Source organism: Daphnia magna, linkage group LG9 (assembly GCF_020631705.1).
Source record: "Daphnia magna isolate NIES linkage group LG9, ASM2063170v1.1, whole genome shotgun sequence".
NCBI classification, from domain to species: domain Eukaryota; kingdom Metazoa; phylum Arthropoda; class Branchiopoda; order Diplostraca; family Daphniidae; genus Daphnia; species Daphnia magna.
This window is the reverse complement of record NC_059190.1, coordinates 2,314,537-2,338,909: the sequence shown is the minus strand read 5'-3', so window position 1 is coordinate 2,338,909 and position 24,373 is coordinate 2,314,537. Positions and strand designations below refer to the sequence as shown.

General features: G+C 41.6%; 1 protein-coding gene and 1 long non-coding RNA gene across 9 annotated transcripts; one reads left to right on the top strand and one right to left on the bottom strand.

The window, feature by feature from the left end:
* Positions 1-8: 8 nt before the first annotated feature.
* LOC116930922 (calcium-dependent secretion activator) lies at positions 9-23,926 on the bottom strand. 6 transcript variants are annotated; one of them, XR_006651043.1, is made up of 37 exons: positions 23,260-23,926; positions 15,341-15,704; positions 12,283-12,451; positions 12,056-12,214; positions 11,721-11,976; positions 11,026-11,210; positions 10,840-10,920; positions 10,360-10,532; positions 10,120-10,143; positions 9,743-9,836; positions 8,001-8,122; positions 7,785-7,929; positions 7,595-7,701; positions 7,291-7,466; positions 6,905-6,925; positions 6,639-6,833; positions 6,433-6,569; positions 6,182-6,369; positions 5,421-5,453; positions 4,868-4,969; positions 4,730-4,793; positions 4,523-4,646; positions 4,427-4,447; positions 4,219-4,334; positions 3,764-3,775; positions 3,543-3,548; positions 3,145-3,301; positions 2,941-3,082; positions 2,713-2,868; positions 2,497-2,650; positions 2,374-2,434; positions 2,214-2,311; positions 1,646-1,771; positions 1,477-1,581; positions 1,164-1,338; positions 901-1,025; positions 823-840 (listed from the first exon to the last, which is right to left on the bottom strand). XR_006651043.1 is itself a non-coding variant. In XM_045178763.1 (36 exons), the coding sequence occupies exons 4-36, from the start codon at positions 12,116-12,118 to the stop codon at positions 594-596; spliced, it is 3,807 nt and encodes a 1,268-aa protein (XP_045034698.1). In that variant the 5' UTR covers positions 12,119-12,214; positions 12,283-12,451; positions 15,341-15,704; positions 23,260-23,916; the 3' UTR covers positions 9-593. The 6 variants fall into 6 exon arrangements, 5 of the variants coding, with proteins under 5 accessions (XP_045034698.1, XP_045034697.1, XP_045034699.1 ...); XM_045178763.1 differs by lacking the exon at positions 1,164-1,338 and having other exon boundaries at positions 9-840; positions 1,646-1,762; positions 23,260-23,916; XM_045178762.1 differs by lacking the exon at positions 1,164-1,338 and having other exon boundaries at positions 9-840; positions 23,260-23,914.
* LOC116930935 lies at positions 19,068-22,349 on the top strand. Of its 3 annotated transcripts, none has more exons than XR_006651045.1 (5): positions 19,068-19,537; positions 19,654-19,866; positions 19,936-20,128; positions 20,215-21,043; positions 21,111-22,349. It is a non-coding gene; the product is annotated as an uncharacterized LOC116930935 (long non-coding RNA). The 3 variants fall into 3 exon arrangements; XR_006651044.1 differs by having other exon boundaries at positions 20,202-21,043; XR_004398664.2 differs by having other exon boundaries at positions 19,936-21,043.
* Positions 23,927-24,373: the final 447 nt, after the last annotated feature.

The window sequence follows — 24,373 nt, the reverse complement described above, 5'->3', positions numbered from 1 at the left end:
GTGGTAAGTCAATTTGAATAATTGTATTTTAAGTAACAAGAATTTGAGGCCACTACCACAGAAGTGCTGGATAACGAGAGAGAAGAAGAATTGACAACGAGCTGTTGAACACACGGGAATAAGACGACGAAAGAGATATTTTTGCCTTTTTGTAAGAAAGAGAAGCACGGGTCCAGAGAAGAAAAGAAGAGCCAGAGCGAATTGAAAAACATAAACAGGTGACAAAAGAGGGATGCAATAAAAAGAGCGAAACTTGTTTAAGTCTAGATCTATGTACAGCTTATGTATATTCACCAGCAATGCAGGCAGGATATAACGCACGCACCGTAATACTGACTAGCCACACGATAACTGAAAGACAGCGTAGTCTCTCTTTAATAAACAGGCTAGTTTTGACTCTTGGCATTTCTGCCTTCATAAGAATTAAAATTTGTTTGATCATGATAGTCAACTATGTGTGTAAAAGGTGTTGACAGGTGAGTAGGAGGATAGTGGGGGGGAATCAATAGAAGATCAAGTAGGATAGTAAGATACACAACTCAATGGCACTGGCCTCCTTTCTTTTCTCGAAATCTTGTTATCTTTAATTTTGTTTAGAACCACGAGGATGGACCACCGCCGAGTTTGCCACCTAAACCTCCAAGCCCTTTGCCAAAAACATTGCCCATTCGGCCAACCACTTGGGTAGTCACGTTACTAATTTTGTTGACGTAAGTAGCCGGATCCAAAGAAGACGTCGATCCCATTCCAGCGCTTCCCGTACTGCTTTGTGATGTTTCACTGATTTTGACCTTTGGTCGAGACTCTGCTTCTTCCTCCCCACCCATTTCATTGTAACCACTGTACAGCATTCAAAATTATTAGAGATTTTATCAGTTGAATAATACAACCAAGAAGTACCTCATGCCCATGGTGAGAGCGCAGGTAGCCTCCTCCGTCTGCATTCTTGTCGATACAGTCTGATACAGCCTCGAATTTAAATTTTCTTCTATGACGCCTTGTAGTTCAAAATCCGTGTACAATTTCTAACATTAAACAAGAACGGTTATAGATTTTTATCGAGTAAACGCAATAACTGAATTAAGATGATACAAAAAGAAAAATTTCGGCGAGCAAAACATAAAAGATATCAGTTGGAGAACAAAAGAAAATGCGTGTCTTACACTGATCCATGCCACGTACAAGAAGCTACTACGTCACGATAACAGACTACTCTATTTTTCCAGCACGAATCAGCTGTTGTTGCTCGGTAGCGATACGCTGAGCTACTACCACAGCGTCACGACCGTGGAGCGATGTTGGCAACATCCCGTGGACTTCTAAATCAGCAGGCAATTTCTACACTCGGTGGTCGAGGAACAACCAAATAAGGTAGAAAGAGTTGTTTTTTTTTTAAACCATGCAGGGTAAAAACCAAAGGTTACGACTACGATTGTCAAAAGTTTTCGAGCCTGGGCAGAACACAAGAAAAAGTACCTTGACAATGTGAGCTAAGCAAGTGCATTGATAAGGATGGAGAGAGTGGTTCATCCGGTCGGCCAGCCATGTGCCCAGCATTTGAATCTGAGCCGCGTACCATGCCTGAGTTAGAAAAATGTTTGAAAAACATTGTCCCAATAATCGATAATTAAATTTAAAGTGTTACGTCAAACAGGTTGAGAATCCAGAGTTCGTCATTGACTTTGCTGCGGATTTGGTCCATGGAGTTCCGGGTAAAATTCACGTACGATTGGCCAAGATCCCGACCCGATCCCGAAACATTCTGCTTGTACTGTCATCGGTTAAACGCCATCCACGACAGAAGGTATGCACACACAAACGGATACCAGCAGGAGAGGGAAAGTATTTCGATCGGAGTGGAAAAACGAGAGCAAGGGGGAGAAAAAGGGGAAAGACAAGACAATAGAAAACAAAAAAAGAAATTGTAAGAAAATTGAAAGTCATGCGTAGATATTCGTGGTAAAGGCCACTTGCATAGTAAAAAAAATAGCTGCAGAACTGAATAAAAGATACGAGTCAAGATTTAAAATTCCATCAACGAGAACCCTGACAGCGAAGGTGCTGTATCGTAGACCAAAGGAAGTAAAGGTAAGCCCAAAGGGCAAGCCAAAAGTTTCTCATCAGTGGCAGTGAGAAGGTTAAAGAGAGAACAGTCGGCATTCAATGGAAATAACTGGAAGAAAAATCATTCGTGAACATTGAAACGAGATTACCGTAAATGATAGGATTGACCCAAGGATAGATCCTTCGTCATAGCGTGCCAACTTGCTGATTACCGACTCTAGAACTGACAGTAATCGGCTAACAACGCCTGGCATAGATAATTGCGATAAAAAACATAAACATGTTTTAAGCACCAATAATTAATTTTACCTTGGGACATGGTGGAGGAAGTTCTCTCGATGAGTTCGTCGATTTTAGTATGATATTGATGCTATTAAAGTAGAGTCAGAGTCAGACAGTTTGTTTTCGCGATGCACTCTTGCATAAAATTACCACATCGACCCCGTCAACGGCGCAGAGTTTGAAAGACTGTTGCTTGGCATCAAGCACTACGTTGACCATGGCACACAGTTCGGCAGGAAGGACATAATCTGTCGAATTGAAAGTGACCCCCTTTTTCAGCCATTGTTGGAAAGCGTTCTCTGTCCTGTAAAGTTAAGAGGCGAATGATGTTTACATTTCTTTTCACAGAAGAAACAAGAAGAAAACCTTTGAATGCATGATTCAATCATGTCACAAGCCATGAGTTTCAGTCGTTGTTCCAAGTGACGGGCAAACTCGGCATCTGGCCAATGCAGATCGTGAATAAACGACTGGAGGGCGTCTAACTTCCAAAAAAGATCCTCTGAAGTGGAACAGCCATTTCTGTTTTAATAAACGATTAACGTCAACCAAACCATAAAGATTAATGAATCGATAAAATGACAGCGTTTTCACCCTTTGATCTCCCATTTTTCTTTCTCGAATCCTTTATGAATCGATTGGGCTATGCTGGATTCCATGAGATCTACATATCTAACCACTTGTGGTGCAAACGTGTCACGCAAATGTTGATGAAAACGGCCGTTCTTCAGATTATCTGCCGTTGTAAATCAGAATTAGTAGGAACATTCGATTCAAAGATGTAGGGGATAAACGCACCGTCCATCCTGAGGTAGTCGTTGAGAATCTGGAACAATGGGAACGAGTCCCAAGTGTCAGGCAGTTGTTCAGCCAAGACGGCGTCCATATCAACCGCGAAAAAAGACCAGAAAATCTCGGCGTGCTCTACCAGGAGATCACTGAACCAGGCAAATGCCTGCGTTTGATTCATAAAAATTTATGTTCCAGGTCGTCCGAGTTAACTACCTTAACACTACGAGCATCTACTTGACAAACGCGATTTGGGTCTAATATTATTATAGGCATCATGTGTCTTAACAGGGTAACAGCTGGACAACTAGAGCGGTGATGGGCAGGCGACTAAAGACGTTACAGGTTGTGTGATAGCTAACAGAAAACAGAGTGAAGTAAGACAAGGAGACACCGTTCATACTCACTTGATCCTTATTGGGCGAATGAGAGGGACAGAGACAGAGTTTGAGCGACAGTTGAGTAGTAGAAAAGAGGAAAAAAACAGAGAGAAAGAAGAGAGATGAAAACACACATGATATCTGTATGTCAATTGAAATGAAAGCTGACGTCGAAAAGCGAAAAGTCAATTGCATTAAATGTGTCAGAAGAATCAAATGAAACATGAATAGAAACCGTCAAAACTCACCCCTTTGAAAGCCTTTAGGACACAAGAGACACCGAACAAGCAGCAAGGCAAGATGGTTTGAGGGTCAAGAAATCAGAAAGAGAAAAATATAAAACCAAGACTAAGAATGAAGCTCAAGTGTCTTCATTGATGAAGATGGAACATTGATATAGACGAATCGAGATAATCAGATTGAAATATTAAGCGTCACATTGAAAGTAAGAAGAGAGAGAGATAGTGGCTGTTGGAACACGTAACGGTTATAGCACAAAAAGGCAAAAGCCAAATTAGACAATGTATGGGATCGGCAGCTTAGGTTATGGTTGGGTTTTCGGCACCATATCTTTCACCTAACATTTTCTAACACAAATGGTTCTATAGATTTATCATAGTTCCATAAGTGCTGCCATTTCCTAAGCTTATATAATTACGCACCTATCAAAATTCATTTATAATCAATTGGACTGTTACATTACCTCGGCATAGTGTTCTTCATTCTGTTGGAGTAGATCGACGCATAGTTCAGCTAAATGGATGAGATCTTCCAGTTTCTTCATGGGAGGTACGCCCGGCTGTTCGCCACTCAAATCATCTGTGTTGGGTAGACGATTGAAATTGGAATGGAATTAATGAACTACTTTGAAGACAAATCATATTGGGCATAGCAAAAGCGATGGCATTTACCTTGAATTGTAGTTTCGGCTCCTATTGAATAAAAAAGCAATGCGAAATTTGGAAAAAGCGTCAGAATAAAAATTCAAAACTGAATATGAAACTCACCTTCCACTTTGGCTTCACTGGCCAGCTTGTTATAGTTGATGAGCGCCGCATTCTCTAAACATTTCTTAATGACAGCACGAACTTCTTCTGCTGGGACGGGAGTCATAATGTCCTTCATTAAGACCTAAAGATTGCAAAACACGCGTATTTGAACAAAGCACGTCCTTATTGGAATTCTCTTATTTCTCTAATATCAAGTTCACTCACCCGCTCCATAAGCGATAGGGTAGCTTTCAATGCTCCTTCGGGACGACCGAATGGAAAACACGATCTATCGATCACATTTTAGTGAAATACAAACAAAGAAAAAAACATTTTTGAAACCCCCCTTTTTTTAAAATTTACCTAAAGTTGGTGATTTGATATTCAAGACGAACACGAAGCCGCTCTTTGATTTCTTGAAACTTGTCCTTCTCCTCGTGCGTGACCGTGCCCACGCCATCGGGCCTACAAATAGCGAACGTTCATTAAAAATCAGACCACATTTTCCGACAGATTTCTTTTGTGTCGGCATTCAAGACAGAACACATTGATTTGATGAACAGAGAGGTTTTGTTCTGGAGTGGGGAGATGCTCGCAAGCAAACGAAAGGTTTTAGTTTTCGTTTAGTGTGCGTCACGCACGGTTGAAACGGAGTCGTCACACAAGGACAAACGTACAGGACGAACGAGAAGGTAATACTGACCAACTGAATCCATTAAAAGGCGATCGGATAATTCACGATTAAATCACAAACTTCACTACGAGTAACTAGGAAAATTGTAACCAAAGTAGGGGGCCACAGAAATGCATAAATGACAAACAAGTTAGGTAGAATAGGAACACAAACAATTCAACTACACAGTAGGAGTAGGAAAGTGTGAACAAAAGGATGTTCCATAGCGATGAAAGAGCCTACCTGGCAGGGGCAAGCACATCCCCGTCCGAGTGGCTACTCGATTATGGTTTTGTTTTTAAAAGTAAATGTTTCGTTTTGTTTATGTTTGGATTTTGTTTTTAACAGACAGCAATCATAGCATTAATGGGTACGGTGTTTGAACGTGTTAAGTTTTTTTTTTGTTTTTTTGTTTTTGGAGCCGATTTATAGAATAGCAGGCGTCGGAAAAACAAAATAAAAATAAAGAAATAGAAGATAATTACGAAATAAAAATTGAAAAAAAGAATATAAAAGTAAAAACAGAACAAATGATTAGAATAGAAGCCACGAGCGCTTCAGTTTAACAATCTACTGCCCAGGACTAATCAACAAGATGATACTGGACGCAATGAATGCACCTTTAGCTTGGCCAACAGCTATTTAAATAAAATAACTCAAATATCGCATTCTGAACAGCAAATTGGGGGGAGGGAAAATGCTCCCCTTTAAATAGCTTTTATCATTTATCACACACCAATCAAGAGGTTTGTTATTTGATTCAAACTGGGGTATTTAATGAATATGAAGTTAACGTCGGGAAATTAAAAAGAGTCCGATAGTAATCTGTTTAAAACTTATGCAGCTGACTGCTAAATAGTTATTTATCCTAAGAATTGAGCGCGATAAATCACGGCTAAAAGAAATTGTGCCAAGTTAGCAATAAGAATTCGCCTCCTCAAGGAGGAAAATTATTAATTGTAGTTGCACGTTAAAAATAATATAGGGCAAAAGTGATTTCATACCGATTTCCGTGTACGTGCGAGGCGCAGAAGGCGAAAGAATAATGGATCAGAGTGGGATCAATCATCGTTCCACGTTCGGCTCTGTAAAGCAAATCGGCCAAGTAGTACAAGTGACGGTAGCATCCCCGTACTCCGTAGCGAGCGCAATACTCGTCTAGGACGAAGATTTGTCCTGGTGAGAACCAGCCCTACTCGAAAAAAACAAATAAATAAATAAGATGGAGGAAGGAAGTAGGACGCGTCTCAGATACCAAGGATGCAAAAGGGTCATTCAACCGAAAGTCCAGCGTCAGCGTTTGGACCAGCTTGAAAAGGAGCGAATGGTCGAATTTAACAGGATCAGCCGAAATATATTCCTCCATTCCATGCTTGCGAGCACGATCCGTGTCTGGGAAATGAATTAAATTTGCGTTGTTTATTTTGGCTGGGATTTTCAAACTTGGAACGATGACAATACCTCCTTGTATTTTTGCGATAGTAGAACTTTTGCCGGATGGCGTGAGAGGCGGCGCAGGCTTGTGCGACTGTCCAGTGGCTCGATAGAGGGCCATCACCCAAAGATGCGACTCTGCTTCGTCATCGGCAGCAAAGACGACACTGTCGCCTTCCTTGACGGCATTGAAGAAAAACCGCCCGCCATCCAAATCTGATGCTCCGAAATTGAAAAACCAAATTCATTCGGCCGTTGACAAATAAGGACACGAGTGCCAGGCTTTTCCTTACCCATTCCCACCATCAAATTGGCTGCAGGCACACAAAAAATGAGGAAAAAGAATTAATTATCTTTACATTGTCACCGGAATCAACACAAAAATGCAGGAAAAGTAACAGAGTTTATGTGCAAATGAACTTGTAATGCCCTTTATGTCCTAACAAGCCTAACACATGCGTGCTGAGTTATCGTTACTTTCCGTTTCGCATTCAGAACCAGACTGGGGGGAAGGGCGTATGGACGTCCGCCGCGGTTTCCGTGACTTGAAAGCGTTTGGATTATAAATGATTTCGAGTGCGGAAGAAACGACAGTCGAGTAAGTACATTTGTTCCGTCGTTTCCGACCATCACCCAACAGCAGGAAGTGCATTCTAATATGAGGCTGAAAAGGCATTACCGCTGGCGGCCTCGATGTAGTCGACTGTATAGCCATCCAACTGGAACATTTCGGACGGTTCCGTCTTCTTCTCCTTGTAGCTGCACATTGCAAAGGTGTATTGCGATACCTGAACAAGGACGTAATAGCGTTTTTTCCATTTCTTCCAAACGCCTTTGCCCCAGGCGTACAAGTACCTGGAAAATGGAATGAAAGCGAAGGTCTATATCTGTCACGTTACGAGTTGGATCGAAGAAGAGTATCGATTAACGCGTTAGGCTACATGCGGAACAATCGACCAAAAAATTTATTCTTTTAAACTCACCCGCAATGTTTCATATTGAGCGGCTTGTCCATGCGGCAGGCGATTTTGATACGCAAGTCTTTGTCGGTGGCGTTTTTAGGAACTTCCATTTTATGCCATTCGGGGAACTTGACAATTAGAAAAAGAAACCAAACAGATATATGCAAAGAAAAAAGAAATGGAAAAAAAAACATGTAAAGAGAAATACTACCTTGGAGGCTAATGGGGTAGGGCGAAGAACGATCCTTCCAAGCTCCTTGTCTTCAAGAGCAAACATTCCTTCAGCTTCGGCGAAAAGCTTCATCTTAACTTGAGGCAGCGGGTGAGTGGTAGTGAAATCGCCCTGAGTGTCCCACCTGGAAATTAAAATGAAAACATTTGAGATTCTTTACAAAGACAAGGTACAAAATAGCGAATTATTTTTCACATAGGTTTCGATGCTTCCGCTTGGTCCGTCTGCAATTTTTCACCGCCTTCTACTTCCATGGTGCAGTAGACGATGCGATTGGGTGCCAAGGATTTCAATCCTTTCACTTCCATGATAATGACCTGTCGCCAGAGAAAAATGTAAATCACCAACGGAAAACATTCCAAGTCTAAACATTTTCCCTTTGCAAAATAAACAATGAAAAAGCCAATGCAGCCATGTTTGCAAAAGTGTTGACTTTAAATGCGGAATTGGAATCGCATATTTCCATAGTGAACTAGTGAAGAAACGTAACATTTTTGGGGGGGATAATACGAGAACGGATCGATCTGAATGATTCAGACCGCCATCGGGAGAAAAGACTCCCAGACCAAGGGGGTAAGAAGAAGAATACAAAGAAAATGAGAAAAAGAGGCAAAGAAAGTTAGCGTGTGAACGTCTCGTCAATAGATGAGCCCAACGGGAGCCATTATGTGCCTCTGACTGCTGCTGTTGGTTAAGAATAGATAGAAAAGAAAAAAGAAGATGAGGTTTTCGTTGTTGCTGAATTGGCTTTAGCCAATCGGATTTAGAGCGATGAACCACTGCCAAAAAGTATGGAGAATATTTCCAGGAAGAGGAAGGAAGCTGGAAGCCTACACTCTATCTAGAAAGAAGACTATCTCTGATTGGTGGTACAGCTTTCATTGGATCCGTCGTGCGTGTTTTTTTGTGCTTCAACAATCGACAATGTCGAAAGCGGAGAACGATTTCAAAGTCAGCTTTTACACGTACATTCGTTAGTTGACAATTCTTCTACAGGCTCGTCGGAAGATTACCCAACTATTCAAATGTTCACTGCATTGCATTTAAGTTCATCAACTTCATTGGACTTGTACAATGTCAAAGTTTGTTTTGCAAAATGGGATCGTTCCCTACGCCTGTAACTTTCCATTTCGAATCCTGCAAGCTACAGCAAGGATCCACTCAGCAACATCACTTTTTTCTCTTTGGGAGCTGTCCTCTTTGCTGTTACTTGAGAACGCAATATGGCCGAAAAGAAGAGTGGGACCGAGATGCAGGGATTATATTACGGAGACAGAATAGATTCATTAGCTAGGGACACACAGTCCCATTCGGGAAGGCTCTAGCAAAACAACGACTGCCTTTGATGAAAAAAGGCAACCGAGCGAAAAGGAACGTTAGCACGAGCCAATACGGCACTTTTTGTGTGATGCTTATCCCCCTAAACTCGACAACTCTCTGTCAGTCCTCAGAAATATTACGATGATATGCAAACAAACATCTTAATTATTGAAAATTATAACAAAATTCTTCATTCAAATCAGGGAAAAGCGGGCACGAAAACGGAGAAATAAACCATCGAATAAGAAGTGGATAGGGAGGCAAAATAGCAGTGACTTTAGGTTGGGTCTGTATCGATTAGTCCGCTTTGTGCTTTTAGCTATGACGCCGCGCGCGCGTCTTCCAGCTAAAAATGCGGCTTCCGCAATATAGGACAGCCCAGAAAGAGAAATGAAAAAGAATAAAGAATTAGGAGAAGAGAAATAGAACGAAGAGCTGGAAAAGGGAAAAGGGCGGATCATAAATATAGATAGCGCTCCGGATGAAAGCTGTAGCGATGATTTCTGGTTGGCAAAAATCATCCATCAAAAGTTCCCATTTTGCGAAAAACGCAAGAAAAACTGGACAAGCAGACTCTAATTTACAAACTAAGACTATTTTTGTTAAAGGAATCGCACCTCGAGTGTAAAAGACAAGACGATATCCATTTTAGAGAGGGTAGATTCTCCGTCGGGTCCATCCTGATCTAATCTGGAAAGCGATCCTTGAGATCTGTGAGGAAAACCAAGCAAGAAATTATGATGAATTCCCCTCGTTTTTTCTTCGGCGCACACAAGCGACAATAACAAACAAGGAAAAAGCACACACACACACAGCCGAGAAACGCTCATTTATCAATTGGCGAAGCCCCCTTTTTTCCCCCCCGCCCTCACAATGATTATCAATATTGACTTTAGTTATTGGAAACACGATAGCTTTTCTCATATTGTGAGAGGAGAAAAAAAAAAACGATACATCAGGAAAACTCAGCTTCTTTCTAACACGATGCACTTGCCTGAGCAACGAGCTCCTCCGTTTCCTGACAACGCAGCCAAGCAACAGCAGCGATGGGTTGACGGGAGAAGATAAAACATTGGAAAACGATTAGATTTTAGAAGGCAAAAAAATATTAAGCGAGCAGCGATGGCAGAAGATGTAGTATACATCGGCTGTAATAATGGCTTGTTATAAAAGAGTTGGGTCGCGATTGTTAAAAATAAAGAGAGAGAAAAGGGATAGAAAAAAAGCTTTTTACCCGCTGACGTTGTAGCGTTTGAAGCGTTGCAAACCGTAGCGTGAATCAGCTGAACCTTTGCTGACTGGCAACGATTCTAAATTGGCCATCAGCAGGTTGATGGACGATTTAAGTTCTTCGATGTACAGCACCTCCATCTCTTTCAAGACGAATCTTGGCATCAGTTTCCGGTTCTAAAAGAATATTTATTTTTTTTTATTTTTTTAAACGTTTTAGGAAAACATGAAAGCGAGTGATAAGAAATGAATCTCTTCGTCAATCTTTAGGATGGAAGGCAGACGACAGCATGGAAGGAAACAATCGTAAGCCCAGACACTCCAGCACACGTCAATGGCCGTGAAAGCGGAATACCGTGTGTCGCACACAAGTAAGATGGAAAGGTTGATTGGTAGTTCGAATGGAAGCAAAAAAAAAAAGGGCATCGAATATCACTTCCTCGCGGATGCATTGATCCAGAAAGAAGGAAAGATGAAAAAGAACCTTTTCCATTTCCGCTACTTTTTGTAGTCGGCCATCCAGTTCTCTCCGGATTGCGGCCGCTTGTTCATCCGATGAATCCAGCTGTCAACACCAGAGCAGAAATATAAAAGAAAGAAAAAAAAAAATCTTTTCGTTACATCGTTGTGGTGTCATGGCCGTTTTTCCCCGTTGGAAGGATATACGAACTTGTAAGGCGTTGAACAGCAGCTGATGTTCGAACTTTTTGACCCCGAGAATTTGCTGAAATAGGTCGTAAAGTTGCTCTTTGGACAAGGCCAATTCACTGTGCAGAGTTTGGTTCAGCTGCGCTTGCTGCTGTTGCTGAGATCTCGGTCCGCCTCCAGGCCTTCTCGAGTCGTCCTCGCCAACGCCTTTTTTTATTTTATTTTACAGAAGAACAAAAAGATAAAAGTTTGTTCAGTTTGAAAAGAATTATTTCCTTCGAATATGAAACTACGATCTTTTCTTGCCTTCGTTAAGAAAACATACATCGAATAGAAAACCTTCTCGAATCGTAGCATTTTCCACGGAGAAAGGGCCCCTCGTTTGGCAACTTTCCCCCGACTTGTTTTTAATGACGTACGATTTGCGAGCACAAATTTCAAACTTTTACAGTTATACAAACGGATCAACGCGCATTTTTTTCAAAATATTTTAAATACTATTTTTCTTTTAAGTGTAAAAGAGTAGGTCATGTCTATTCATTGACCTTTGTATGAGGATGCCCATTCAAGTAGAAATTAAAATGCAGTGAGGCGAACGGAATTGAAATGAAAGATTCCTATCGTACGTGTACATCATCAATTTCATCCTTTCCCTTCATGAAAACGCTTAGCAACCCACAATTTTAATTCCAGCTCCAAAGAAAAGAAAAAAAAAACCTTTAAAGATGGCGTCGAATTTAACCATCCAAGATGTTAGAACCGTCTCTTTGGAAAGACCATCAATGTCGGGCAACGATCGAACTCGACGTTCGACACTCAACCGGAACACATCGCGAAAATCCTGTGACGAGAGGCCACCAGCCGTAACGGCATGAAGGACTCGATCGGAGCGTAAAAACAGCTCAGTGTAGCTCTGAACGGCATTGTGAAACGCTTCGTCAGCCAGGATGGGTGTCTCGCCTTTCAGGAAGCTCTGCATTTGCCGCAAGAACAATGATTCAAATGAATGTACTTGCACGTTATCCTGGTGCTTAAAAATAAATAAAATGTACCTGGAAACGTTGCTGGAGTGACTCAAGCTGTTGCTTGGTGACTTTGAGTTGTCTTTTGGTCATGTCGGTCGGTTGTTTGGCGTTGAAAGGATAGGCGACGCAACGTGACACGAAGACGTACAACTGAAGCCGACGTTTCCTCTCCTCTTCCTCTCGCTCCTGTCGATCCAGGAATTAGTCTTTTGACCACCGTGGAACATCTGGAGAAAAGACAAATGTGAACTCACCTGAAAATCCTGTTCGTTTTTATCGCTGGAGAGCGACGGCGAAGGCGATAACGGCCTGGGTAGGGATCCGCTGCGGTGGGAGGAATTGAGCGAGGGCGAATGGGCCGGCAGGGTTGCGGTGGTTGAAGTGGAAGTACCGCCATCTGGCCCCAAACCCGGCGATACGGACCTACTTTGCAAAAATTGAAAGAAAAATTTTAAATTGGGAGTACGATATTACACTGTGAACATCAAACGTCGCCTGCAGGATTCTTCTCTGTTCCCTTAAATTCTGCCCAGGGGCCTCGAGTTCTATTGAAGTTGTATATTACCCACATACATCAAAACTGGCCGGGCGAGTTTCAATCAGTTTCGGACTTTGGGTAACCGAGCTCAAACGTTAGATTCCACGTAAACTTGGGTCCCATTAGATTCTCGTCGGCCCAATTGCTACGTACCCAACTTTTGCTACAAAAACGACATTGACGAATCGGCAGGAGGGGTCAAGGAGGACGGACACAGTCTTCCATCACGACAGGAAGCGATATCGGACTATTTTTTTTTTTTTAAGGAAATATGATCGACCTTTACCGGAAATGCTTTTTTGATGTGCTAGGAAAGATTCACGGTGCATCAATGTCTCCCAGTTGCCGGTCAGCTGATGGAACGGACATTATCCGTGTGGGCAATCTACCCGACGGGTCTCACAATAGGTGATCCATCCCTTTTGACAACAACCTCAATAAATCACGCAATTAAAAAAAAAAGGGGGGAAAGTTCCGTGATCCGCACAAAAAAGATTGCGGGTCTTGATATTGCAGCAACGTGACATTTTTGTTCATTTTTTTCCCCTTCGACTGTCTCCGTCTTAAAAAGAAATTCGATTTCTGATATACCGCAGTGCGGGCGTAGGTGACAATCGGGAACATTGTGAACAAGGCAACGCCGTTCTTCAAAAGAAACTTTTCATCCGCATCTCACTTTTCCGGATGGGAATCCAATAACTTTTTTTTTTCTTCTCCAATCCGTTTGAAGTGGAATAGGAAAAAAAAAAATAATAAGGGGGGGATTGAAGAGGTTATTGGGCAGAGGATACACGGCTGTGTGATCGATTATCGGACTGAGACTTGTCACGTTGCCAGTTGAACTCAACCCGAGCACAGCAGATTCATCAGGCCCCGATGAAGAGACCCGAGTTATGTTTATCGAGCCGTGCGCACTATTCAATTTAAGGTACGTATTTATACTTAAAATGTTTTGTCAGTTCGATTCCATACGTTCTTCTTGATCCTAGTCCATTTTGCAATTTTCCCAGTTGACACAAATGCAGATGGAGTCTTTCTATTACGTTATTATATATCCACTATCAAGGGAGTGCTGAAGTTGATGGGTCCCGTCTATTTGAGACTATCAAGGGAACTCGATCTGTTAGTATTGTTTGGTAGGGGAGAGTAAACTGGGGCTTTGGCAATCTTCCGTGTCATTGCCCAGTTTTTTCTTTATCACGAAACCCCGCACACGACGACCGAAAATGGGATCAAGGAGAAAACAACAACATGGAAACAAACAAAAAAGACAAGAGAAAGATGTACTGATTCCATCGTATGAAAGGCTTCTGCATTTCATTAGCATCGAACTCTGACTCGTTACGATCGTTTCTTCAGCCGGATAGTCTTTAGTCAATAAAGACTGTGTTTTATTGATCTTTCTATAAATGGCAAAGAGCTTTGGTGGGAATGTTCGACCAACTGTTGATTTTACGGCTACAATCGCAACGAATAACACTTTCAAACGTCAGCTCTTTTCTAGTTTCAAAGAATATTCTGCTCGCGATGGCCTTTCCTTTCCCGTCAATTTTCAACACTTGTTCCTGTTAAACGTTCGGATGGGAAACGACGGTTAAAGAAAAGGCAGAAATGAATTCATTGAATTGCCACCGCGTGCCTTGAATTTAAATGAGAGTTGTAACACAAAAAAAAGGGGGGAAGAGGAAAAAATTCAATTGGATCTATCAAATGCAAACTCGCCAAGTGGTTTCTAGACAATCAAATTACGACACGCAGAAGAAAAAAATAATAAAACTGTTAACTGCATGAACAGTCGAGAGTTTTTTTCCACATAACCGGTAGAATTTGCGACTTAATCAATTGAATTTCCCTTCAGGGAAACAGATCGGCAAACGTGTGGCCAACTAATGAAAAAAAAACGAGAACACAACGAGTCCGCATTTGAAATTCCCAGCTGATGAGTGCGCTCACAAACAGCAAAACTTTTTCCTCTTCCACATTTATGGATATTTCCAGTTGGGTTATACGTTGGAGCATCGAGTCCACGCCAGTTGGCATTATTCGACGTGTAAAACCAATTGACGTTGTATGCGACTCGTCTCCAACGGCCCCTGCTGTGCGTGATGACGAGGAAACAAAAGAAAGTGAAAATAATAATTCCGAATGTGTCCAATTCGGCGAACATTTCTTTGTTGTTGGTCTCTACCCTTGTTTGACTCTAACTAACTCTTGCGCTGTTGTCTTTTAGTCAACCCGAGGCGTCAAAATAGCTTCTACTAGAGCGAATAAGTCACGTATGTACATACACGCAGCCCCAGTTGCACCCGGAGCTTGATTGGATCACATGCTCTAGAGGTGAAAAACAAAAAGAAGAAGAGAAGTGCAAGAAAGGAATAAAAGATCAGGTCACGCGTCCCCCTCGAGTCTCTTGTCTCTTGCGGGTCTTGACAAATTCGTTTTGCTCCGACTCACTCAGTCAAAGAAAGCGACGAAGAGTTGTCATTCTCACCGTGTTACTACACCACCAGCGTCTTCCCTCCCCCGTACACACACACACCAATGTATCTTCCAGTTTTCGACACCATCTTATAGACGTATCCTATCGGTCAGGTCAAGATTAGAAAACAAAATTCAAAACACATTTGGCTCTTGCATTGACGTCATACGACGACGTCATGGATCAATTTCTCTTCAAAAAGGACTCTGATGCCCCAATTCTATGGGTCCTTATCGGCCGGACAAAGACACTCAACTCAGAAGAAAAAGGGGGAATAAGGAGATCAATGCTTTACCTGGGCAGACTGCCCGACGACTGAGGAACATCCAGGCTATTGGAAGCTCCTCCTCCTCCTCCTCCTCCCCACACGACGTTGCAGCTGTACTGGACGCAGCCCCTGCCCCATTGCCACCGACGCCAAGATTGCTGTTGCCATGACCTGCAAGCTGTCCAGGAGTTATCCCAAATGTGTTATTGGGACCTCCTGCAAACGAGCCGCCAACGTCTTGGCCTTTGGCGGCCCTTTGCGAATGATGGTGATGACGATGATGTTGATGTGGCTCCTCAACTCCCTCCTCATCCGTTTCCTCTTCGGAAGAGCTGGGGTCAATCATGATACCGAATCAGGTAACAGCAACCGGATTCTCTTTGCCCGCTTTCTGCTCGGAATAAATCCAATATGAAATAAATAAAGAATAAGACATGGTAAGTAACATCGTTGCAGATAAGAAAAAAATGTATCGTTCAACTATGCAGAAGGACATTGGCTTTCTGATCGAATCGCCTTTAAATATCAAATGGAAGTATCAGTCGCACAACAAAGTAAACCCCATAGACTTGAAAAAGAAGTGGAATAAAAAATTAGACTATAAAATGTAACATACTAGGAATGAAAAGGGCTATTGAAAAAGGCATTAGAAATAGATTATGGAAGTCGAGTTGTGAGCCAGAGCAAACGTTATGCATTTCCCTTGAATCGCAAAGTCGATTGCGTGAATGTGTCATTGTGGTTCGTTTGTATTTTTTTCAGCACCATCACGCAAACACAACCGTTACGAATCCTTCACGCACAAGCTTTTAAATCGATATCACCCATGCATTTATAAAAGTATGTACTATGTAAACGATGACGGGGGCGGGCGAAACGGCGCAAAAGAAGAAAGAGACTATTAAAAATCTCGGGTGTTTCGGGCTATAAAAAGCCCAGTTGACGATCGAGAAGTTATCAAAATATACATTTTGATACCGTCTGTATTAAATGAAAATAAGAGTAGGAGGGTGCCATATCTTTCATTACGAACGTCAAAAAAAAAAAAACTTTTTGCTGACGGCAACGTTGAATGATTATTACATGTACATGGGGTTAAGTTACAGTAGACGGGCATAAATACGGCAGTGATGAGGGATCGTGCTGAGCTGCTGTTTACAAAGAAAGAAAAAAGTGAGTGCCTAATGCACTTACACATAACGCAGAGGACGTAATGGAGCCTGGATGGCGCAGCACTCCAACATCCATCAGGCAAGCAGTATAAGTATATATGTGTACTGTACTTCTGGACTCAAATTCGTTTTGACGTCATTCGATTAGGAAACGTTTCATGTGTGTACAGCGAATTAAGCAGCTTATTCTGCCCTGGTTATGATTGATAAAGTATACATTGCAGCTCTTATGTACAAGTTCCCTTACAAACTTGGCCGCATATGGAACGCGTTATTGGCTTGTCCAGCGTACATTCCCATAAGTGCTCGAAAATGCTGCTTTAAAAAATCGAATTAGAATAAAAACACAAAGTTGTTTTTCCTCTTTGTTCTTATCGATCCTGTTGAGAAAAAGGGTGGTACTTTTATCCCATACCAATGAAGGAGATCCCAATACGAAGGATGGAAATCGATTGACTTTTGTTTTTATCCGGGGCGTTACGACTCGATGGTTTGGTTCCACTTGGCTGATGGCTGCTGGTTTTTATACAACACTATTTCCCCTTTCTTTCTCAGGGAGATGCCCTGCCCTCGTGATAACTACATGGGTACACATATATAGCAACGCAGTTTATCGATACATTCAAGGGCGATAAAAGAGTATATGCACGGAAGAACGCATTTTCATAAAAGCTGATCGATACAAAGGTCTCATCTGCTGGGTAAAAAAAGAATAGGCAATTTAAAAGGACAATACAATACGGTTGGCTATTACTACCGAGCATAATGGTTTAAATCATCATCAAAATTAGATGACTGTAAAAGAAAAGAATTACTGCCATTAAAGAAAAATGATGGTTACAAGATGGAAAGGCGGGAGTACTCATGGTCTCTTTTTTAATGGCGCTATACATCACAGAAATTGTTCCCGACGCTGACTGTTTCTCGCCCCACATTACAACATATGAACCCAATTTCTAACGCTGACGGTGACGAAACGTTTACCATGTTGTTCGTTCTATGTTGAACGATAAAGTTCGCCACCCAAAAAGAAAAACGTGGGAGAAATGTTGCAGAACAAAACTTACTCCATCTTTTTTTTTAAACCCTGGGATGTGCTGCGCACGAAAAACGAGTCTTTTTGAATTCCCGTGATGATCAGCGTGAGCGAGCGGGAACTGGCGTGTGGTATTATGAGCGTCTTGCCTGAGCGACAACAAAAGCTTTCTCAGCCGTCCGTCTTCTGGTAAAAAGTCCAGCATGGAACAATAAATTTCGACCAAAAAACAAAAGACGCGAGACGTGAATCATAATAGATGTGGCGGGTTTATTCGATGCTATAAACCCCCCCCCCCTCCCCCATACTGATCGATCTGCATGGGAATGTCGTCCCGTTGATACCGTCGGGTACACATGTATCCATCATATTAGTTGATACATGCCGGATTATAGGGCTTTTTTGGGGGTGGGGGCAGCAAAAGTGGCAACTATGTATAAACTCGATGACAAAAGGATGCGCCTACCCGCAAAGGCCTGTCGTTAATCGTGATAATAATATAGAACGATATGACAAATGTAGGAGTTTAGGAGGTGGACGATAAGGTTTTACCCCTAAAAGACGGCAAGCAAATATTGACTTGAGCATCTTCAGATCGATGCAATAACAAGCTTAGCGGCACCAATTACTAAATACAGTCATAACAATGACGATGGCAAACACAAAACGTAGATGTCAAGACAGTGACAACAAGAGACATAAAACATTACAAAGACCTTTTCGTTTGAGAGAATTTAATTTCAGCAATTGCCATTGTCATTATTTATTACCAGAAATAATTTGCATTTTAAAGTAAATCGATTCTCGACAAAAGATATTCGATGCACATCTTTTGAGGTTGACATTTTGGGACAATGAAGGAAAAACAATCGGCTTAAGAGTTTCTTTGATAGCACGCCATTCCGATGGGTACATTGAACTACGAAAAAAAAAAGATCTCAAAACTCAGTGTAATGAGATCCGACTGTTAGGTGGACTTTGCTTTTGACCTTGGGTTAAATTGAATGTGGTCTAGATTTATTGAAAACAACAGTAACGTTGGGAAAAAGATAACTTAGAAAAACAAAATCTGAACAGAGTAAGACGTTTAGGTGGACAAATCTACTCCAACAACGTACAAAGATGTCCCAAAGTAAAAAAGAAAATCCCGTTGGTGTCTTACCTCGTGGTTGGCTTCGTGTAACTGTCAGTAACCTCTTTCCTTGAACTAGTGCAGTTCATAATCAAATATCGGATAAGATATATGGCATGCCCGAGAAATAAGTCGACGTGAACAACTTTTGGGGATTCAATTAGATATAGTCTGATATGTACGTGCATCGAAAAATAATATAAGTTGCTTTTCAAAAGCATAACTGTGAAAACTCAATTGTCAGCAAGACCTGACTAGAACTTTCCTTCGATTTTCTTATTTATCGATTTACGAGAACAGCGTTGCAACGACGAAGTAAAGTAAAAATTAAAGTTTTTTCATGGTGGTTTTATTGAATTAAACAGATGAGCAAATATGTTGTAACTTATTAATTAAGCTCTTTTGAATACATGGTTTCACTTGGGAGTCCCTTAAATCCAATTTACGTTTATCTACTCTCTCATTGTTCGGGTATAAAACATTTGGCAAACATGAACTGAAAATAGGGAACAGAAGAAGAGGCATGTCAGCCATTGTGGATTATTTTAGTCTCCCCCCTCTGAATAAACGATGGAGTAACTAAGGTCAACTTTCTGAATGAAAACCTTTTTCAAGGACCAAAACTGTCTGATTTCGATCGTCCCAAAGAAACTTTCCAACAAAATCGAACAAAATTAAAAATAAACACGAAACGAGATATCTAAATGGCAGCAACGACACACCCAAAAAGAGACGAAAAACTGTATGTAACTACAGCAAAATGGAATTGAAACCTAGCCAGTCAGAAAAGAGAGGAGGGCAAGTTCTTCCATACCACAGAACGTCAACAGCTGCACGAAAGCAAAAAGCAGCTCACGGAAATAAGAGATTGTCAAAAAAAGAAGGTATTGGTCGTGACGTATAGGGTTAACAAAAGAAATGGAACGACGAAGAGATCAATTGCCATTTCACCGTTCTTTGAATAACAAATTTCATGCAATTCAATCATTTTTATTTCTAGCTGAAACGAATATCCAGAAATATCGGGACAACAGCCATTTGTAAACAGAAAAACGACCGTGGGCCAGTGGCCAGAACATAGAAGAAAAAAGGAAGGAAAGTCAGCATTTGGTTTATAATATCGTAAGGATCTTCTTAGATCAATATGCGTAAAAGGGCGTGCCCGGCTGGCCTTCTCTTCTCGCTCTGTCAAACCAAATCAATCGGACAAAAAGTTGGTTGCTTTTTTTTTCTCCCACTTCACTTCTTCTAAATAATTTTAGCTGAACTCTTTTTCTTTTAGGTACTCACCCAAACATCGTGATAATATTCTGTCAGTTGGCCAGAATTTCCTTCTTGGTCAGAGATGAATAGATTCAACTGAAAGGAGGAAAAATCTTTCGGCGAATGGAATCAAGATTTCTTATTGACCAAGAGATTCAGCAAAACTCCGCCTGTGTCAACCACTAGCTATCTATCTCGCTTCGTATGTTCCAGTAAGTACAAGCTCTACACTGTTTTAAGAGATAAAAAGATGACGTTGGCTTATAATACGGTAAATGAATCGAGCTTACATGAAAAGAAAACGGTTACGAAGGGACCCGATTCCACGAATTCCGGCCACGTTCCGCCACTCATGAAGGCTGAGTGGAGTTGAATCCTCCTACAAAACAACAAACGGCTTCCCTTCTTAGTTGGCAGTTTGTTCGACAAACAAGAGCCGCTGTCTTGGTTCTCTTCCCTGTTCTGTGTGTGTCAACAGGAATCTGAGTCCAGGCCGGAGGCACAGTGGCCAGGGATTCTTATCCGTTCGCCACACACAGTGGTCATAATCCATGTAGCTAGTTGCTGTGCCTCGCGTTCAACTCGGATTTCGGAAGTTGTATTTAAAAAAGAGAGAGATCTAATCAGGCGATCGATAATTCCCAACTTTCATCATCCGCTAAAGGCGGAATTCCATGAAACTGATACCTCCCACAAATGTTTGAAACAGATTTGATTCTCAACCTTGAGGCGACGGCGCTTTATGGATCCAAGGCTACATCAGAAAGACCTCATTATGGAGTTTGCATCATACGCTCATCTAAGGAAGACTCTGCCTCATCATCTCCGTGTGACCGAGAGAATCGTCGACGCTGTGAATGACAATGAGATCCGTAGTGGGACTACTATTCTCAAGTACATGTTGAAAAACATTTTCAAGGAGATTGCAGCTGAATATCAAGATCTGCAACTCAAATTGTCGTCAACTTGGAAGGTGAAAAGGTGTTGAGCGTATCACTCCATATTTTAACGAGATGAAATTCCAATGATATATGATGGTTGCCAAGCAAATCATAAACGACTACAACATCGATCGATCTCTTTTTCAACGTCCTTGCTCTTCGTGGACAATAAAATGGGACGTCTGGGTGAGACAATAATGCTCGCAGATACTGCAAAATTTTAATGAAATCGTTTCTTCTTTCTTTCAAAAAGAAAATCGTCATATTTGTGGAGCTGGGGATCGAATCGATCCAAGTGTCAAGTCAATGCCTTCGTCAAAAACCTCAGAAAAACAAAGCCAAAATAAATGAAGGTTTCAGGCGATTGTGTTCCTTAAGAAACACGCAGAACAATAGACGATATAGCTTCCCAGTGGCTCATCCGTCGACGAAAGGATTGCCAATCGCTGCAGATGACTTTTCACACAAGATTTTCTATAGTTCTTTCATATACTGGACGATTGCGATTGATTACAATTTTTCATCAAAACGGAAACAACTGAAGCGAAAAGAAGACACTCTCCACCGTCGCTATGAGACTCGTTAATAAACAGTGCGTGAAGCCAAAAAGTTGAGTGGTTTTATCGAACGGATGACGGGTTTTCGACTCGTTATGATAATCATAAAAGCGGAACCAAGAAGAAACTGACGAAACTGCTCTCTTCTATATTGTTTATGTCACTCTCCGTCCCTCTGCCCCCCTTATAAGATGTCGCGAAGGACTCGGACGTCGTTTATGTAATAGGGATACTCTTACCGCCAAAAAGAAGTCGTCGTTAGAAACGTAATTCTAGCCAGCGGCGTGAATTTCACTAGTGCGGTACGTACGGCTGTATTCACGCACTGATTTTGCGCAGAATGGTCGCCCTCTCTAAACAATTGAGAAACGCTAAGCTTCGGCTTTATGTCTCATTGTACAGTCATGGACAATAAGCGCAGGCCAAAAAAAAAATACATCTCTGCGATGCGGTAGTGTCCTTTTCACGCTCCCTTTCGACTCTCTCTGTCCCCAGTTTCTTTCCCCTATACGTACGCTGGCCGTTCAGCAGCAGTTGAGAGTCTCTTCCCCGAGCGCAAAGGAAACGATCAATACGAGGTGGTTGTCTCCCCAGTACAGAGAAAGAGAGAAAGCAAATTATTCTATGCGTGCATGAAAAAAGAAAAAAAAAGAGTCCAAAGTTAACTGATGGAAAATAAAGGGAAAAGTTTAATATTTTGTACGATATTAAGCTTTTTCTTTTCCATAGTTTTCTGTTGTTGAAAAAGTCCCTTCTCTAAATTGATAATAATCCCTAGACGGCAAAGGTTGCATTTTGTGTTTAAAGCTGTTGACATTTATGTCTCTTCAGCTTTGTTGTTGCTGATTCTTTTACGTATCCTGAATGCGACTGCGTTGCAGTCTACAACGTATTTTTTGAAAGGATAAGAGTTGGCTAGCTCTATCACGACTTCCTCCCCGCCCGTTTTCCTCGTGAATGCATCGAGAAGTGGTGGAGGACGTAGCGCAAGTCGAGCGTGGAACTACTAGTTCTACGTTACATGACTCGGCTTCGTCATTGCAAAAACCTTCTTGATCGATTTCAACTAATCAGATGTGGGCGTGAAGATCGTGCAAAATGGGGGCAGTCATAGGAACTTTTATCGACTGTCTCGAAAAAGAAAAAAAAAATGAATATCAAAATGAGGTAAAGACGAGAGGAAGACCATAACTAACCACAATTTCCTGCCTTTTGTAATCTATCAAAAACATGGAAATGCACTATAACGAAAAACAACATGTTTGATCAGCACCATTTCTTCGCCTCGTTGTTACAATTTGTATGGGACGCAAACGATCGGCAAAAACTAAAGCAAACATCGCCTGTGTGTTTGTCTTTATTGGTTTTACAAACAACCAAAAATGGAGGGATGAAAAATGCTGAGTCAAAAGACAAATCAAACGATAATAAAAACCCAATAAACTTTAAAATATACGGTGGTTAAAAGAAATTTAAAAAACCATTCCGGTTCGTCAGGATCGCTCCTTTTTTTTAAAAAAAAGGGGAGGAGTGTAAATCATGGTCGTTACTCACACCCGCAGCAACTGACAAGAACGCCAAAATCAATACGGATTAAGTCCTACACCCACAGTCACTGCAAATAAGTTTTACAAAAGAAAATGCCGAAGAGTACAAAAATCGACAACCGTTACGAATGGAATAATGTATGCCATTGGTGGTATCAATAAACACCCACCGTGTGATTCAAGAATCCGCACAACAAAACATTTGCAAGCAAGCGTCTATTGGAATAGATAACAATGTGATGATGCTCACACATCAGTGCACCCTGATACGTGACAAAAGAAAAATATGGAAACTAACCTTTTTTGTTGGTCCCTTTTGATCAAAACAGAAGCGAATAGAAATTAAATTCGTTCCAGGAATGGAATATACGAACAGCAAATCGCGTGGCTTACTGGCCCGTCGGTTTTCCCGGCTGTTGGTACCAAGAAAACTATCGCGTGTGTCCACGTCACACACACATTGACAAGTACTCCACGTTCGTCAGAAACAGGCACACATAGACAACACTGTATATGGCACAGCAACTACACAAAGCACACACACACGATATTTCGAATGAAATAGTTCTTTTTTTTTTTAAATCCTGGCGATGAAACACACGCCGATTTGTTTTGTTTTTTAAAGGAAATGTTCAGCCATTCGAAGAGTCTGCTTCGATAATCAAGGCACTTTTTGTTTGTTTTATCAACAGATTGAAGACGAAGCTGAGATCCCAAGCTGCTTGTTGTTTAGTTCTCGGCTGCAATACGACGGTAGTGTTTCCAACGGCAGGCGTCGGGTGCCTGTTCACGTAAATCAAGTCCGAGCGGCTGACAAAACTCGTCCGCTATGATGGCTGCCGACCAACCGACAAAAACGATAGGGAAAGGGGGATGTGTGGTACGTTGACGCATCTGACGAGTGCTGCGCGCTCATGTCGCGAGAAAAAAGGAAACAATCGGACCACCAATGTTTTGCGCAAGTCCCTTTTCTCTTCCATGGCGACTGTCGAGTATTTTTGGTAGTGCGCGCGCGCATCACATCCGCCCGCTTGACTTTTTTTTGTCACTATATTCTACATTTGGCCATCTGTGGTCTCGATCTCTAAACTTAAAAAAAAAAGCGGTGGAAACAACTGACGTAACAGATTGTGTGTCCTCGGGTTGATATCGCCACTTAATCACGTCCGTTTTAGAACCGCGTCCCAACTTGAACAAGAAAACAATTCTTTAGACTTTGTTGCCTTTTTGTTTCCATCCATTTTTTCCCACCACCATTTCGTGACAGTCGGCGTGCTAAAGCTTATCTGTCAGGATGCATGCTTCACGTTACAGTCCTCTTTATGTTCGATCTTTTCTTCTGTGCGCTTCAAGAGCTATAAAGACGGCACATCAGTAGCCCCCATCTTTCTTGTTTTCTGTGGGGAAGAAAG

Bases quoted from the DNA above. Each gene is read 5' to 3' on its own strand.
- LOC116930922 (XM_045178762.1), bottom strand. From the start codon at position 12,118: ATGACCAAAAGACAACTCAAAGTCACCAAGCAACAGCTTGAGTCACTC. The intron at 7,467-7,594 runs GTGAGTTTAAAA...TCCATTTTCCAG, and splicing joins CTCAATATGAAACATTGCGG to GTACTTGTACGCCTGGGGCA. The intron at 6,926-7,290 runs GTAATGCCTTTT...GTGTGCCTGCAG, and splicing joins CTACATCGAGGCCGCCAGCG to CCAATTTGATGGTGGGAATG.